General features: G+C 35.2%; 1 protein-coding gene across 1 annotated transcript; it reads left to right on the top strand.

Moving 5' to 3' along the window:
* The first annotated feature begins 1,359 nt into the window (after positions 1 to 1,359).
* On the top strand, positions 1,360 to 17,697 carry LOC128202879 (alpha-mannosidase 2-like). Its single transcript, XM_052904049.1, has 6 exons — positions 1,360 to 1,818; positions 2,639 to 2,736; positions 3,967 to 4,118; positions 5,337 to 5,507; positions 16,788 to 17,309; positions 17,677 to 17,697. Exons 1-6 carry the CDS (start codon positions 1,553 to 1,555, stop codon positions 17,695 to 17,697), a joined length of 1,230 nt encoding a protein of 409 aa, XP_052760009.1. The 5' UTR covers positions 1,360 to 1,552.
* The last annotated feature ends 916 nt before the right edge of the window (positions 17,698 to 18,613 follow it).

The following is an 18,613-nucleotide window of genomic DNA, read 5'->3' on the forward strand; positions in this document are numbered from 1 at the left end:
GTGAAGAGATTACCTATATGCCATTCATAGTCAAAGGCTTTTGAGAAATTCCATAACACAGCTCTCAACATGTTTCAAAAGTCAAAAGAAGAGTTAGTTTTCCGAATATTTCGGTCAAATTGTTAAAAGTGAGATTGTTTTGCCTTCTCAACAATATATAGTTGTTACACGACTGTGGGTTATATCAGACGTGCGCTAATGTTCATTCAGGTCAGTACGTTTAGCCTATGTATAAAAGCCAATCACCCCTGTCAAGGTGTCTTCCCTTATTGCAGATGGTAGCAACTTTTTAAAAATATACATTTTTTTGTAAAGGTACGTCAGTTGATATGTTTTCAGTGTTATATCCCAATGACAACATATATTCCAGTCAAAATTTAAGACAATTCTGCTTAATGTGCTTCTTACCTCATAAGCACTGACATTTTAATGAATATTTCTGAGTGATTAGCGGCAGAAGATGCTTCAGAACTAAGGATGACGAGGAGAAAAAGGCCCAGGGTCGGTATTCATAAAACATCCTAAGTCATTTTCTAACTACAATCCACTTCCTAATCTATTCATAGTGAAATAAAAATAGTTTGAACTTTGTGTAGGGTATTATGAAAATAAATTATTTCCGACATTTTTAAGTTAGTATAGCAAATGACAAATGAGAGACTTAACTTGAATAATTCTAAAAGAGACGTGCTTGTTTTTACAGACCAATCATCATCCGCAATAAAGTAATTTCAAAAATAATTTAGTTAGGTTTTACCAGGAGTACATGTCCGACCACATAAGGGGAATCAACCATTATATTTATGTATACGAATGGGTGGGTTGCATTAGTTTATTATTCCTATTGCTTATCATAAAAACATATGTATTATTGTTATTATTTTTATTATTATTATTATTATTATTATTATTATTATTATTATTATTATTATTATTATTATTTTTCAACAACTGCATATGTGTGAGAGGCATTTTAAGATATAATATGTGTCTAAAAAGGTTTATTTCCATGCGGACATCATTTAGGATTTTTAAGCAGGAAACAAACTCACTTGTGTGATTTAACATTTTGTATGGAGGTTTCAGCCGTCGGGAAAAAAGAGCTAAAAGAAATCATATTTGATATTGTTGTGTGTCCCTTTAACAAATTATTTAATTAGCTATATTCGTACTGTCCTCGAGGGAATTTGGCTTCATATGTATACATACGTTTTATATTGAAATCAATAACTCAATGGGAAGTCGTATCACATATACATTGCCTTTACCCAATGAATGTTTAAGATTTTATTTATTAAGTTGCGTTATATCAAATGAAATATAACTGCTAATAATGTCGTTCCGGAGGAACAGTGTGATTGTTCTCGGATTTTTACTTGTTTTTACAATAGGTATCCAATTGTATGTTAACTTTTTCTACAGAAGTGTTCAATATACCGCTCATTATTTTAACATTAAAAAAGTGACAGGAATACATAACGATATCGACCGTTTGAAGAACAAGGATGATGTTAGAAAAGACTCGAACATTCATATAAGGGCAAATGAATTTATGAATCGGTTGAACTCGCAGAATGCTATTGACTCCGAGAACTTATCATGGCTTACTGGTAATATTGAAACGAAGGTTAACGCGCAAATACAGCCCTTACCCAATGTTTCAAGGAATGGTGGTTTCGAGGATAACGATTGTTTACAAGTATATGTATTTTTCCATTCTCATAACGATGCAGGCTACGTAAAAACATATCGCGAATACTATAATGAGTTTACAAGACACATTTTGGATCTACTGACGAAGAAAATGAACGAGTTCAGGTCAGTCATAATGCACGTATCAAACATCTTGTTATCCTACAGGCGAAGTAAGGCGGAACGGGAGTGGAGTACCCTAGTAATACACATAGCAAACAAAAGGCGGTGTTCAATCAATTTAATATAATATATTGGAGTTTGGTCGTGTGTGCCCATTGCCTTGCGCCTCTAAACAGGGTTTACGACTACTTGGTTTGTAGTTTTCGATGTATTGACTAGATCTCGAAAACACTGATTATTATGCATTTTGACACACCGACTGAGGTTGTTGCCCATGCAAACAGACTTGGCAAGGTTTTCACCTTCATATTTTGATAATTAGAACATGAGGTATGAGGACGAATAAGGGTATTTCAGGGACTAGTTCAAAAGAGGTTATTTTAGACACCCGATGAGATCACCATCCTGTAAATGTCATTTAAACGGGTGCTCCTGACAAATTACATTTGTTAGAAGTGTTCAGATTTTAAGCTTTTATTTAATAGTTACATACATTGTATGTTTATTGTGCTTGCTTTCTAATGATCTCCCTTTCATACCTCGAGACGCCATGTAGAAAGTAGTCCTCGCTAAATACATAAATTCCGCATTGTGCGTTTTGTTTTGTTTTTAATCGATGTTTATGTTGTTTTAAATAGATATTTCTATGCATGTATTTTTTCGGGAGGTTTATTTTAATTTTAGGTGTTGTTTGTTGATGCTTAATAATTATCTGCAACAATTTGACAGTGTATTATTATTCCAATTCCGAATAAATTGGGCGATTGTTCCGAAGATGCTTTGATTATTACAATGCATATATTTCTCATATTTTCAACCATAGAGATGCTACATTTGTCTGGACTGAAATTTGTTTTCTACAAGAATGGTGGGAGGACCAAACGGCAGCCACTCGTGAGCTTCTGAAACAGCTGGTGAAAGGTACTAAATGAATGCGCATGCGAGTGAAGGTCTATTCACATCTTTTACAACAACGCGAAGAATATTTAAGAAATATTACACAGCACTGAGGGTCTTATGGCATTATAAGGACCGGCCAGTCAGCCACCGAAAGTGTATATTACCATTAAATACTTTTAAAGCGCTTTAGATGTGTTTTATTGAACAGAGCTAATAAAGTTTACTTGCGACTAATTTTCGCCGTTGTGGAATTAGAAAGCCGCACTTACCAGTTGTATGACGTCACCTGTCCATATTACATTTTTGGCGAGGTCCGGACCGGCCAAAAATATGATATGGACCGCTGACGTTATAAAACTGGATTTTTATTAGAATATAATGGTAAACGGGCCGATCGACTTTATATATATATATATATATATATATACAAGAAGGGACACATTTATGTAAGGTATAATATAAGGCCTCCGGCACATGATATATACCACATAATATCAAAGTGTATTTCAAATGTATAAAGGCCGTGGGGCAATGAGCAAACATGATGTTTCGGTGTGAAATGTAGTAAAGCAAATTTAACGAAATACTATTTTATAAGAATAAGTTGCTGTTTGCTCAAATATCGTCTTTGAAGAGCACAGTTTTTAATCGCGTTATAAACGGTACTGGGCGATTTAATTGGTGCGTGAATAGTTGATTAACATAAGCACTTGATTAACATAAGCACTTGATGTTATTAATGTATTTTTAAAATGTCAAACTATTCATCATTGTTGTTCTTTATGGCCTAATTGATAAGGCATCGGTTTACTATTTTTTGACATTAGGGTTCGCATCCCACTTTAATCACTTTAATCAAATTATTTTGAAAAATTGTATTGTTTATGCAATTTCGAAATCATAGAGTAAAATAATAATTAAAAAAGTATATTTTAATGCATTCCCTGGAAAACCTATATTTGATAAAAAAAGATCAAAAGCAAGTCCCTTTCAGGGATTTATGCAATTCAACTTGGGCCGTATTTAAAAACGATATTAGATTTATCTTGATTTGAAAAGCAGAATCAGAATTCAGTGACTGGGCTGTAAAATTAATCGGCCACTATACTAAAAAGAATCACTAAAGCATATCTAAGGAGTGATATGGCAAATTAACATGTGGCATACACATACTCACAAGAAATGGGCACGATAATAACCGTGTAGGTATGCTAAATACGGGCATTATTGATGTCATTTATACATTTGTAGAGGGCCGACTTGAGATATCCCCCGGGGGTTGGGTGGTAGCAGATGAGGCGTCTGTCCCTTACACTGCCTACCTTGACCAACTGTCCGAAGGCCGGAATTGGGTCAAGCGTAACATTGGAACATTGTCAGATATTTCTTTAGGCCTGGATCAGGTATTATGTATTTGTATTGAGTATTGCATATGGATAAATATATAATATAGTATTTTAAACATAATCTCAATAATTGATTGGTTTTCCTTAATATTTAATATTTACATTCCTCGTACAATACCTTAAATGCACCTTGTACATGTATTAATTTCTCGCTGAACGCAACATCTTCGGAAGACCATTGGTACAACAAATTATGCGTTTGATGTTATTTAAATGACGTTATCGATAACTATCACTTTCAATTATTTTATTTGATCAGTGTGACTTTACAAAATGTCAAAGTGGATCAATATTAAATGAATGTCAGTTAAAACTGCTATTTGGGGTCAAATCTGAACATGCTTATACAGATCTTGTTTCGGTTATGCTAATTTCTTGAACGCATTAAATATATTTATTGTTAGAATTACAGTCGAAGCCCGTTGGCTCGAACTCCAAGGGACCAGCGAAAACAACCGCGATCTTTGGGAAATTCGATCCAAGCGTGAAAGCTTACTTTCAGTAGTATGAAATATGTCCTTAACATCCAGTTCGAGCCAACGCGTAAATCGAGCCAAGCGAGTTCGAGCCAACGGGGTTCTACTGTATGTGACTTTTAAACATATTTCTCTTGTCCCTTGAAAACATATAACATGACTTAGTGAGCTTAAACATAAGATCTAACCCTTACCTTTGGACATTCATCTCGCTTAAAGATTCACTACTACTCCCAAATAAGATTTACCACAATTAATACAATTGTTTAAATATACCAGAAAGGATGAATACATTTCGAAAACAATGATTCTTATGAAGGAAACCGAGTTTAATTCGAAAGAAAGGGACAGAAAAACACGGTATGTCTACCTTATGAGACGATAGTAGATGACAGTAAATATTTTAGCGTTTACCAATCATTTAATATGTTATGGTTTTCAGCTATTAAATAAACGGTTACAATCTTGTTATCAGTAATTAATATGTTCAATAAATGCATTATTTAGTAAGTACTTACAGATTTGTCACTCAAAAATTATGTTTGTTATACATATGTATTGATTTTGAATAAGAGTGTCGCTTTAAGCTGTAACGGGGGACATTGAAAGCGTTTTACCAACATGATTAATGTCACTTTTGCTTTTAATTAAACCGAAACGTATGTTTAATACTGTTGGTGTTGTTTGGCTGTCAAATGATCGTTCTGCAATATTGTATTTATCTGTTAATGTTCCGTAGTTCACCTTGTCTCCTGGTGCCGCCTATATGCAACACCACTATGGGATTCGAAATGCTGTGTTAAAGCGGTTACATCATGGAATCAAGGCGTTTATGATGACAAACCGGTTAATGAACTTCTGGTGGCGACAGGAATGGGATAAAAGCGGTGAACACGATACTTTCGTGCAGGTGAATATAATCTGTTTATGTGTTTCTTTCCACTCAGTTAACCTATCTCTTTCTATTTCTCCTTCCTATATATCTGTTTGTTTTAGTTCTTATGTACTTTTTTTTCTTCATAACGCATATAATACCAGAACGGTTATATACAATGGAGCAGTAGGCAACACGCCTATATAACTTAAGAGAAAACATGTTGCCTACCAACTATTTACATTTAAAAAACATAGTGGACACAGACACTTAATCATATGCCTTATGCATTAACGAACTCTTTTTTCAGGGACAAGTGATAATAAATATATAATTCATATTAAGTTCCATGTTATTTGCGTTTGCGTTTACAGTTTATGGTGATAAAAAAGTGAAAAGCAAAAAAAAAAGCCAAACACACCATTAAAAAGACATCATACAGTTATCACTTTACATGAATATGGGGTTTACTGCCTGTTGATCAGTGAAACATGGGGTCATTTAAAGAATTGGATGACGCGATATCCAAAACATTAAATGACAAAGTTTATGTAATTTGTGAAGGTGTTACATGTGAAAAGTGGACGCCTATGCACCTCATATTACTATGTTATCAGTTTTAGTGTTGTTGATTTTTAGCGGTTAAGGATTTGTAAACATTATACAAAAAATAATATTACAAACAATCCTTTTTTGCCTTCAATATTTGCAAAAATACTCGTATGATTTAAGCTGAAATAAATGACAAATAAACGCAAGAACAACTGACCTATAGGCCTTATACGATCGTGATATTATACACTTTCGGCCATTTATTACAATTATTGATAATTAACGCGAATTACTCTTTCAAACGATAAGAAATCATATTCGGTTTCCAAGCATGAGCCTGCCAAAGGCATGATCACATGACAGGTACAATGACAGGTACAATGACAAGTACAATGACAAGTACAATGAAAAGTACAATGACAGGTACAATGACAGGTACAATGACAAGTAAAATGACAGGTACAATGAAAGGAACAATGACAAGTACAATGATAGGTACAATGATAGGTACAATGACAAGTACAATGACAGGTACAATGAAAGGTACAATGAAAGGTACAATGACAGGTACATTGACAGGTACAATGATAGGTACAATGACAAGTACAATGACAGGTACAATGAAAGGTACAATGACAAGTACAATGAAAGGTACAATGTCAGGTACAATGACAAGTACAATGACATGTACAATGATAGGTACAATGAAATGTACAATGACAAGTACAATGACAAGTACAATGATAGGTACAATGTCAGGTACAATGACAAGTACAATGACAAGTACAATGATAGGTACAATGTTAGGTACAATGAAAAGTACAATGACAAGTACAATGAAAGGTACAATGTCAGGTACAATGACAAGTACAATGACATGTACAATGATAGGTACAATGACAAGTACAATGACAGGTACAATGACAAGTACAATGACAGGTACAATGACAGGTACATTGACAGGTACAATTACAGGTACAATGACAAGTACAATGACAGATACAATGACAGGTACAATGACAGGTACAATGACAGGTACAATGACAAGTACAATGATAGGTACAATGACAAGTACAATGATAAGTACAATGAAAGGTACATTGACAAGTACAATGACAGGTACAATGACAAGTACAATGAAAGGTACAATGTTAGGTACAATGACAGGTACAATGACAAGTACAATGAAAGGTACATTGACAAGTACAATGACAGGTACAATGACAAGTACAATGAAAGGTACAATGATAGGAACAATGACAGGTACAATGAAAGGTACAATGACAAGTACAATGACAAGTACAATGACAAGTACAATGACAGGTACAATGACAAGTACAATGAAAGGTACAATGATAGGAACAATGACAAGTACAATGAAAGGTACAATGACAAGTACAATGAAAGGTACAATGACAAGTAAAATGAAAGGTACAATGACAAGTACAATGATAGGTACAATGAAATGTACATTGACAGGTACAATGATAGGTACAATGACAAGTACATTGACAGGTACAATGAAAGGTACAATGACAAGTACAATGAAAGGTACAATGTCAGGTACAATGACAAGTACAATGACATGTACAATGATAGGTACAATGAAATGTACAATGACAAGTACAATGACAAGTACAATGATAGGTACAATGTCAGGTACAATGACAAGTACAATGACAAGTACAATGATAGGTACAATGTTAGGTACAATGAAAAGTACAATGACAAGTACAATGAAAGGTACAATGTCAGGTACAATGACAAGTACAATGACATGTACAATGATAGGTACAATGACAAGTACAATGACAGGTACAATGACAAGTACAATGACAGGTACAATGACAGGTACATTGACAGGTACAATTACAGGTACAATGACAAGTACAATGACAGATACAATGACAGGTACAATGACAGGTACAATGACAGGTACAATGACAAGTACAATGATTGGTACAATGACAAGTACAATGATAAGTACAATGAAAGGTACATTGACAAGTACAATGACAGGTACAATGACAAGTACAATGAAAGGTACAATGTTAGGTACAATGACAGGTACAATGACAAGTACAATGAAAGGTACATTGACAAGTACAATGACAGGTACAATGACAAGTACAATGAAAGGTACAATGATAGGAACAATGACAGGTACAATGAAAGGTACAATGACAAGTACAATGACAAGTACAATGACAAGTACAATGACAGGTACAATGACAAGTACAATGAAAGGTACAATGATAGGAACAATGACAAGTACAATGAAAGGTACAATGACAAGTACAATGAAAGGTACAATGACAAGTAAAATGAAAGGTACAATGACAAGTACAATGATAGGTACAATGACAAGTACAATGACAAGTACAATGATAGGTACAATGACAAGTAAAATGAAAGGTACAATGACAAGTACAATGATAGGAACAATGACAAGTACAATGAAAGGTACAATGACAGGTACAATGATAGGTACAATGACAAGTACAATGATAGGTACAATGAGAAGTACAATGAAAGGTACAATGACAAGTAAAATAAAAGGTACAATGACAAGTACAATGATAGGAACAATGACAAGTACAATGAAAGGTACAATGACAGGTACAATGAAAGGTACAATGACAGGTACAATGAAAGGTACAATGTTAGGTACAATGACAAGTACAATGAAAGGTACAATGTTAGGAACAATGACAAGTACAATGAAAGGTACAATGTTAGGTACAATGACAAGTAAAATGATAGGTACAATGACAAGTACAATGACAGGTACAATGACAAGTACAATGATAGGTACAATGACAGGTACAATGACATGAGCAATGACAGGTACAAAGACAAGTACAATGACAAGCACAATGATAGGCACAATGACAAGTAAAATGATAGGTACAATGACAAGTAAAATGATAGGCACAATGACAAGTAAAATGATAGGTACAATGACAAGTAAAATGATAGGTACAATGACAAGTACAATGATAGGAACGATGACAAGTACAATGAAAGGTACAATGATAGGAACAATGACAGGCACAATGACAGGTACAATGAAACGTACAATGACAAGTACAATGATAGGCACAATGACAGGTACAATGACATGAGCAATGACAGGTACAAAGACAAGTACAATGACAAGCACAATGACAAGTACAATGACAAGTACAATGATAGGAACAATGACAGGTACAATGACAAGTACAATGACAGGTACAATGACAAGTACAATGACAGGCACAATGACAAGTACAATGACATTTACAATGACAGGTACAATGACAGGTACAATGACAAGTACAATGACAAGTACAATGATAGGTACAATGACAGGTACAATGACAAGTACAATGACAGGCACAATGACAAGTACAATGACAGGTACAATGACAAGTACAATGATAGGTACAATGACAGGTACAATGACAAGTACAATGATAGGTACAATGACAGGTACAATGACAAGTACAATGACAAGTACAATGATAGGAACAATGACAGGCACAATGACAAGTACAATGACAAGTACAATGACAAGTACAATGACAGGCACAATGACAAGTACAATGATAGGTACAATGACAGGTACAATGACAAGTACAATGATAGGTACAATGACAGGTACAATGACAAGTACAATGACAGGCACAATGACAAGTACAATGACAGGTACAATGACAAGTACAATGATAGGTACAATGACAGGTACAATGACAAGTACAATGACAGGCACAATGACAAGTACAATGACAGGTACAATGACAAGTACAATGATAGGTACAATGATAGGTACAATGACAAGTACAATGACAAGTACAATGATAGGTACAATGACAGGTACAATGACAAGTACAATGACAGGCACAATGTTAGGTACAATGACAAGTACAATGACAAGTACAATGACAAGTACAATGACAAGTACAATGACAGGCACAATGACAAGTACAATGACAGGCACAATGACAGGCACAATGACAGGTACAATGACAGGTACAATGACAGGTACAATGACAAGTACAATGACAAGTACAATGACAGGCACAATGACAAGTACAATGACAAGTACAATGACAAGTACAATGACAGGTACAATGACAGGTACAATGAAAGGTACAATGACAGGTACAATGAAAGGTACAATGACAGGTACAATGACAAGTACAATGATAGGTACAATGACAGGTACAATGACAAGTACAATGAAAGGTACAATGACAGGTACAATGACAAGTACAATGATAGGTACAATGACAAGTACAATGAAAGGTACAATGACAGGTACAATGACAGGTACAATGACAAGTACAATGAAAGGTACAATGACAGGTACAATGACAGGTACAATGACAAGTACAATGAAAGGTACAATGACAGGTACAATGACAAGTACAATGATAGGTACAATGACAGGTACAATGACAAGTACAATGAAAGGTACAATGACAGGTACAATGACAGGTACAATGACAAGTACAATGATAGGTACAATGACAGGTACAATGACAAGTACAATGACAGGCACAATGACAAGTACAATGACAGGTACAATGACAGGTACAATGACAAGTACAATGATAGGTACAATGACAGGTACAATGACAAGTACAATGACAAGTACAATGATAGGAACAATGATAGGCACAATGACAAGTACAATGACAAGTACAATGACAGGTACAATGACATTTACAATGACAAGTACAATGACATTTACAATGACAAGTACAATGATAGGTACAATGAAACGTACAATGATAGGTACAATGACAGGTACAATGACAAGTACAATGATAGGAACAATGACAAGTACAATGACAGGCACAATGACAGGTACAATGACATGAGCAATGACAGGTACAAAGATATTTACAATGACAAGTACAATGATAGGTACAATGACAAGTACAATGACATTTACAATGACAAGTACAATGAAACGTACAATGATAGGAACAATGACAAGTACAATGACATGAGCAATGACAGGTACAAAGACATTTACAATGACAAGTACAATGATAGGTACAATGACAATTACAATGAAAGGTACAATGACAAGTACAATGACAGGTACAATGACAGGTACATTGACAGGTACAATTACAGGTACAATGACAAGTACAATGACAGATACAATGACAGGTACAATGACAGGTACAATGACAAGTACAATGAAAGGTACATTGACAAGTACAATGAAAGGTACAATGATAGGAACAATGACAGGTACAATGACAGGTACAATGACAAGTACAATGATAGGAACAATGACAAGTACAATGAAAGGTACAATGATAGGAACAATGACAGGTACAATGACAGGTACAATGACAAGTACAATGAAACGTACAATGACAAGTACAATGACAGGTACAATGACAAGTACAATGATAGGAACAATGACAAGTACAATGAAAGGTACAATGATAGGAACAATGACAGGTACAATGACAAGTACAATGAAACGTACAATGACAAGTACAATGACAGGTACAATGACAGGTACAATGACAGGTACAATGACAGGTACAATGACAGGTACAATGACAGGTACAATGACAGGTACAATGACAGGTACAATGAAACGTACAATGACAAGTACAATGATAGGTACAATGAAAGGTACAATGACAAGTACAATGACAGGTACAATGACAGGTACAATGAAAGGTACAATGACAGGTACAATGACAGGTACAATAACAGGTACAATGAAACGTACAATGACAAGTACAATGACAGGTACAATGAAACGTACAATGACAAGTACAATGACAAGTACAATGACAGGTACAATGACAGGTACAATGACAGGTACAATGAAACGTACAATGACAAGTACAATGACAGGTACAATGAAACGTACAATGACAAGTACAATGACAAGTACAATGACAGGTACAATGACAGGTACAATGACAGGTACAATGACAGGTACAATGACAAGTACAATGACAGGCACAATGACAAGTACAATGACAGGTACAATGACAAGTACAATGATAGGTACAATGACAGGTACAATGACAAGTACAATGATAGGTACAATGACAGGTACAATGACAAGTACAATGACAAGTACAATGATAGGAACAATGACAGGCACAATGACAGGTACAATGACAGGTACAATGACAAGTACAATGATAGGTACAATGACAGGTACAATGACAAGTACAATGATAGGTACAATGACAGGTACAATGACAAGTACAATGACAGGCACAATGACAAGTACAATGATAGGTACAATGACAGGTACAATGACAAGTACAATGATAGGTACAATGACAGGTACAATGACAAGTACAATGACAGGCACAATGACAAGTACAATGACAGGTACAATGACAAGTACAATGATAGGTACAATGACAGGTACAATGACAAGTACAATGACAGGCACAATGACAGGTACAATGACAAGTACAATGATAGGTACAATGATAGGTACAATGACAAGTACAATGACAAGTACAATGATAGGTACAATGACAGGTACAATGACAGGTACAATGACAAGTACAATGACAGGCACAATGACAAGTACAATGATAGGTACAATGACAGGTACAATGACAAGTACAATGAAAGGTACAATGACAGGTACAATGACAAGTACAATGATAGGTACAATGACAGGTACAATGACAAGTACAATGACAGGTACAATGACAGGTACAATGACAGGTACAATGACAAGTACAATGACAGGCACAATGACAGGTACAATGACAAGTACAATGATAGGTACAATGACAGGTACAATGACAAGTACAATGATAGGTACAATGATAGGTACAATGACAAGTACAATGACAAGTACAATGATAGGTACAATGACAGGCACAATGACAAGTACAATGACAGGCACAATAACAGGTACAATGATAGGTACAATGATAGGTACAATGATAGGTACAATGACAGGTACAATGATAGGTACAATGACAAGTACAATGACAGGTACAATGACAGGTACAATGACAAGTACAATGATAGGTACAATGACAGGTACAATGACAAGTACAATGACAGGCACAATGACAGGTACAATGACAAGTACAATGACAGGTACAAAGACAAGTACAATGACAAGTACAATGACAGGTACAATGACAGGTACAATGACAAGTACAATGATAGGTACAATGACAGGCACAATGACAAGTACAATGACAAGTACAATGATAGGAACAATGACAAGTACAATGACAAGTAAAATGACAGGTACAATGACATTTACAATGACAGGCACAATGACAAGTACAATGACATTTACAATGACAAGTACAATGACATTTACAATGACAGGTACAATGACAAGTACAATGATAGGTACAATGACAGGTACAATGACAAGTACAATGATAGGTACAATGACATTTACAATGACAGGCACAATGACAAGTACAATGACATTTACAATGACAAGTACAATGACATTTACAATGACAAGTACAATGATAGGTACAATGAAACGTACAATGATAGGTACAATGACAGGTACAATGACAAGTACAATGACAAGTACAATGATAGGAACAATGACATTTACAATGACAAGTACAATGACATTTACAATGACAAGTACAATGATAGGTACAATGAAACGTACAATGATAGGTACAATGACAGGTACAATGACAGGTACAATGACAAGTACAATGATAGGTACAATGACAGGCACAATGACAAGTACAATGACAAGTACAATGATAGGAACAATGACAAGTACAATGACAAGTAAAATGACAGGTACAATGACATTTACAATGACAGGCACAATGACAAGTACAATGACATTTACAATGACAAGTACAATGACATTTACAATGACAGGTACAATGACAAGTACAATGATAGGTACAATGACAGGTACAATGACAAGTACAATGATAGGTACAATGACATTTACAATGACAGGCACAATGACAAGTACAATGACATTTACAATGACAAGTACAATGACATTTACAATGACAAGTACAATGATAGGTACAATGAAACGTACAATGATAGGTACAATGACAGGTACAATGACAAGTACAATGACAAGTACAATGATAGGAACAATGATAGGCACAATGACAAGTACAATGACAAGTACAATGACAGGTACAATGACATTTACAATGACAGGCACAATGACAAGTACAATGACATTTACAATGACAAGAACAATGATAGGTACAATGAAACGTACAATGATAGGTACAATGACAGGTACAATGACAAGTACAATGACAGGCACAATGACAGGTACAAAGACATGAGCAATGACAGGTACAAAGATATTTACAATGACAAGTACAATGATAGGTACAATGACAAGTACAATGACAGGCACAATGACAGGTACAATGACATGAGCAATGACAGGTACAAAGATATTTACAATGACAAGTACAATGATAGGTACAATGACAAGTACAATGACATTTACAATGACAAGTACAATGAAACGTACAATGATAGGAACAATGACAAGTACAATGACATGAGCAATGACAGGTACAAAGACATTTACAATGACAAGTACAATGATAGGTACAATGACAATTACAATGAAAGGTACAATGACAAGTACAATGACAGGTACAATGACAGGTACATTGACAGGTACAATTACAGGTACAATGACAAGTACAATGACAGATACAATGACAGGTACAATGACAGGTACAATGACAAGTACAATGATAGGAACAATGACAAGTACAATGAAAGGTACAATGATAGGAACAATGACAGGTACAATGACAGGTACAATGACAAGTACAATGAAACGTACAATGACAAGTACAATGACAGGTACAATGACAAGTACAATGATAGGAACAATGACAAGTACAATGAAAGGTACAATGATAGGAACAATGACAGGTACAATGACAAGTACAATGAAACGTACAATGACAAGTACAATGACAGGTACAATGACAGGTACAATGAAAGGTACAATGACAGGTACAATGACAGGTACAATGACAGGTACAATGACAGGTACAATGAAAGGTACAGTGACAAGTACAATGACAGGTACAATGACAGGTACAATGAAAGGTACAATGACAAGTACAATGACAGGTACAATGACAGGTACAATGAAAGGTACAATGACAAGTACAATGATAGGTACAATGACAGGTACAATGAAACGTACAATGACAAGTACAATGACAGGTACAATGACAAGTACAATGACAAGTACAATGACAAGTACAATGACAGGTACAATGACAGGTACAATGACAGGTACAATGAAACGTACAATGACAAGTACAATGACAGGTACAATGAAACGTACAATGACAAGTACAATGACAAGTACAATGACAGGTACAATGACAGGTACAATGACAGGTACAATGACAGGTACAATGAAACGTACAATGACAAGTACAATGACAGGTACAATGACAAGTACAATGACAAGTACAATGACAAGTACAATGACAGGTACAATGACAGGTACAATGACAGGTACAATGAAACGTACAATGACAAGTACAATGACAGGTACAATGAAACGTACAATGACAAGTACAATGACAAGTACAATGACAGGTACAATGACAGGTACAATGACAGGTACAATGACAGGTACAATGACAGGTACAATGACAGGTTCAATGACAGGTACAATGACAGGTAAAATGAAAGGTACAATGACAAGTACAATGACAGGTTCAATGACAGGTACAATGACAGGTACAATGAAACGTACAATGACAAGTACAATGACAGGTACAATGAAACGTACAATGACAAGTACAATGAAAGGTACAATGACAGGTACAATGACAGGTACAATGACAGGTACAATGACAAGTACAATGACAGGTACAATGACAGGTACAATGACAGGTACAATGACAAGTACAATGACAGGTACAATGACAGGTTCAATGACAGGTACAATGACAGGTAAAATGACAGGTTCAATGACAGGTACAATGACAGGTACAATGAAACGTACAATGACAAGTACAATGACAGGCACAATGACAAGTACAATGATTGGTACAATGACAAGTACAATGAAAGGTACAATGACAAGTACAATGACAAGTACAATGACAGGTACATTGACAGGTACAATTACAGGTACAATGACAAGTACAATGACAGATACAATGACAGGTACAATGACAGGTACAATGACAGGTACAATGACAAGTACAATGACAGGTACAATGACAAGTACAATGATAGGTACAATGACATGAGCAATGACAGGTACAATGACAGGTACAATGACAAGTACAATGATAGGTACAATGACAAGTACAATGATAGGTACAATGACAGGTACAATGACAGGTACAATGACAAGTACAAAGACAGATACACTGACAGGTACAATGCCAGCTACAATGAAAGGTACAATGACACATGAAGTTTTCTTTCAATTCAATAATATGTTGAAAATTATTTGACTAATATGATAAGAACAAAATAAATCGTATGATTAAGGTACAGAAAAAATGAAACCATTAATATTTTTTTTTCTAATAAATAGCTTTGCAACAAACATTCCAGTAAAAAGCTTCCCCAAAACAATAATGATTTGTTTTATATGTACCTTAATGATATTCATATTTTGTTGACAAATAAAATCAAAGGAATTACGATTACGCATTAATTTAAAAAAAATGTATCAACCTATATTGTGTGCCTTTAAAAAAGTTCATTATTAGATATATGAATGCTGGATTAATTGCAATTGCAATTTTGCAGGTCGAGCCATATGAATGGCTTAGTTTTCCAGATAGCTGCGGCCCAGACCGAAATGTATGTTCTGACCTTGATCTTACAAATCATGCGCGATTACCCGATCTGAACACACCAGAGATCAATAAAACGATTCATTTACGATACCATAAGTACAATAACCTTGATGATTTTGCAACAAAACTAGTAAAGGCGCTGCATCAAAAGAGTGAAGGCTATCAGCACAAACAGATTCTTCTGCCTTTGGGAGATGACTTCAGATACAACACTGAAGCCGACTGGAATCAACAGTACCGAAACACGCAAATACTCATGAGGTATATCAATTCACAAAGCAAATTTAAAACGAACATCACATTTGGTACGCTGCAGAAATTCTTCGATGACATGAAAACAAACAAAGCCAACACCAATTTACACTATCCAATTATTACTGGAGATTTTATGCCTCTAAAAGTCAAATCTTCGCCTTTCTACTGGAGCGGTTCTTTCACCACAAGACCCTTTCTAAAAAGACTTGGCCGAGAGGTACAAGAGTCTGTTACGGCAACAGACTGCTTTCTGGCTTTGTCTTTAATGAAGTTTTCTCGAAACAAAATTGATATTAACAGGCTTAAATATTTGACAAAAAATGTTTCTGATTGTAGACATGAAGTAAATCTATTTCAACACCATGATGCTGTTACGGGAACGTCAAGAGCTCGCGTGATTTTAGACTATGAAACACGATTGCTCAAGACGTTTGTTCAATCTCAAGATCTCCTAGCTTCTATTTTGCTTCAGTTTATAACTGAAACAAATCAACACGCCGTAACAAGGAACGTATTCTTTGTTCCTTTAGCACATCGACACCAACATAACCATTTAATTGATGGCTTCAACATAAACTTTCCAGATACAAATGACGCAGAAGTAAGTTTAATGTTTGTGAATTCTTACCACAGAACTAGGAAACACGGGACGAACATGGAAATAGATGTTCAAAGGAACAAACGTCTGATGGTATTGGACAATCATGGACGTAAAGTAGACTTTCAAGAAAAAATTGTAACCGAAAATAAACGAAGAATATCTTTCGATGTAGATATTCCAGCATTGGGATGGGTGATATTTAAAGTAGTTAACAACTTAAAAGTGTCAAATCAAATACCGATAAAAAAGAACAAACAAGATTTAAGAGAACATGTGCTTGATGAAACAGCTAATGTGTGTGAAAATAATTTTATTAAAGTATCGTTTCCCGCATCATCGGGATCAACTATACTATTGTGTAACAAAGTTGATGATGTTTGTGTGAATTTAAAAGTTGCCTTTTCGCATTATGATGCACCTGGTTCATGTTTTACTACGGGTATGAATGGTCGATTAATTTCACTTGAGACTGATTTTATATCAGAAACTAAACAGTGCGTCTTTAGATTGCAAAATAAACAAGAAACAATTGCTATGGTAGCAACATTTGCAAACACATCAGGTCAATTTGGAAGCCTACTGCAAATCGATGTTATATCACACCTGTTCAATTATAACAAAGCGTTTGTAGGTGAATTAATCATAGCTATTCAGACTGAACTGAATAGTACATTGTATACGGACATAAATGGCTTGTGGCCGTCTAAAAGAGAACATCGACAGCAATTACAGTTCGGTGCTAGTGTTTATCCGATGACCTCCTTTGCTTTACTTCAGGATAATGAACGAAGGTTGAATGTCTTTACAAATGCCGCTCGTGGCGTTACAAGTCAAAAACCCGGGAATTTAGCTGTTGTAATCGACAGAGCTGGTCCTATTAGAATGTCAGGTTTGAACGAACCAGTAAATGATAAGAAGTT

The sequence above is a fragment of the Mya arenaria genome, chromosome 9, assembly GCF_026914265.1.
Source record: "Mya arenaria isolate MELC-2E11 chromosome 9, ASM2691426v1".
Taxonomy (NCBI): domain Eukaryota; kingdom Metazoa; phylum Mollusca; class Bivalvia; order Myida; family Myidae; genus Mya; species Mya arenaria.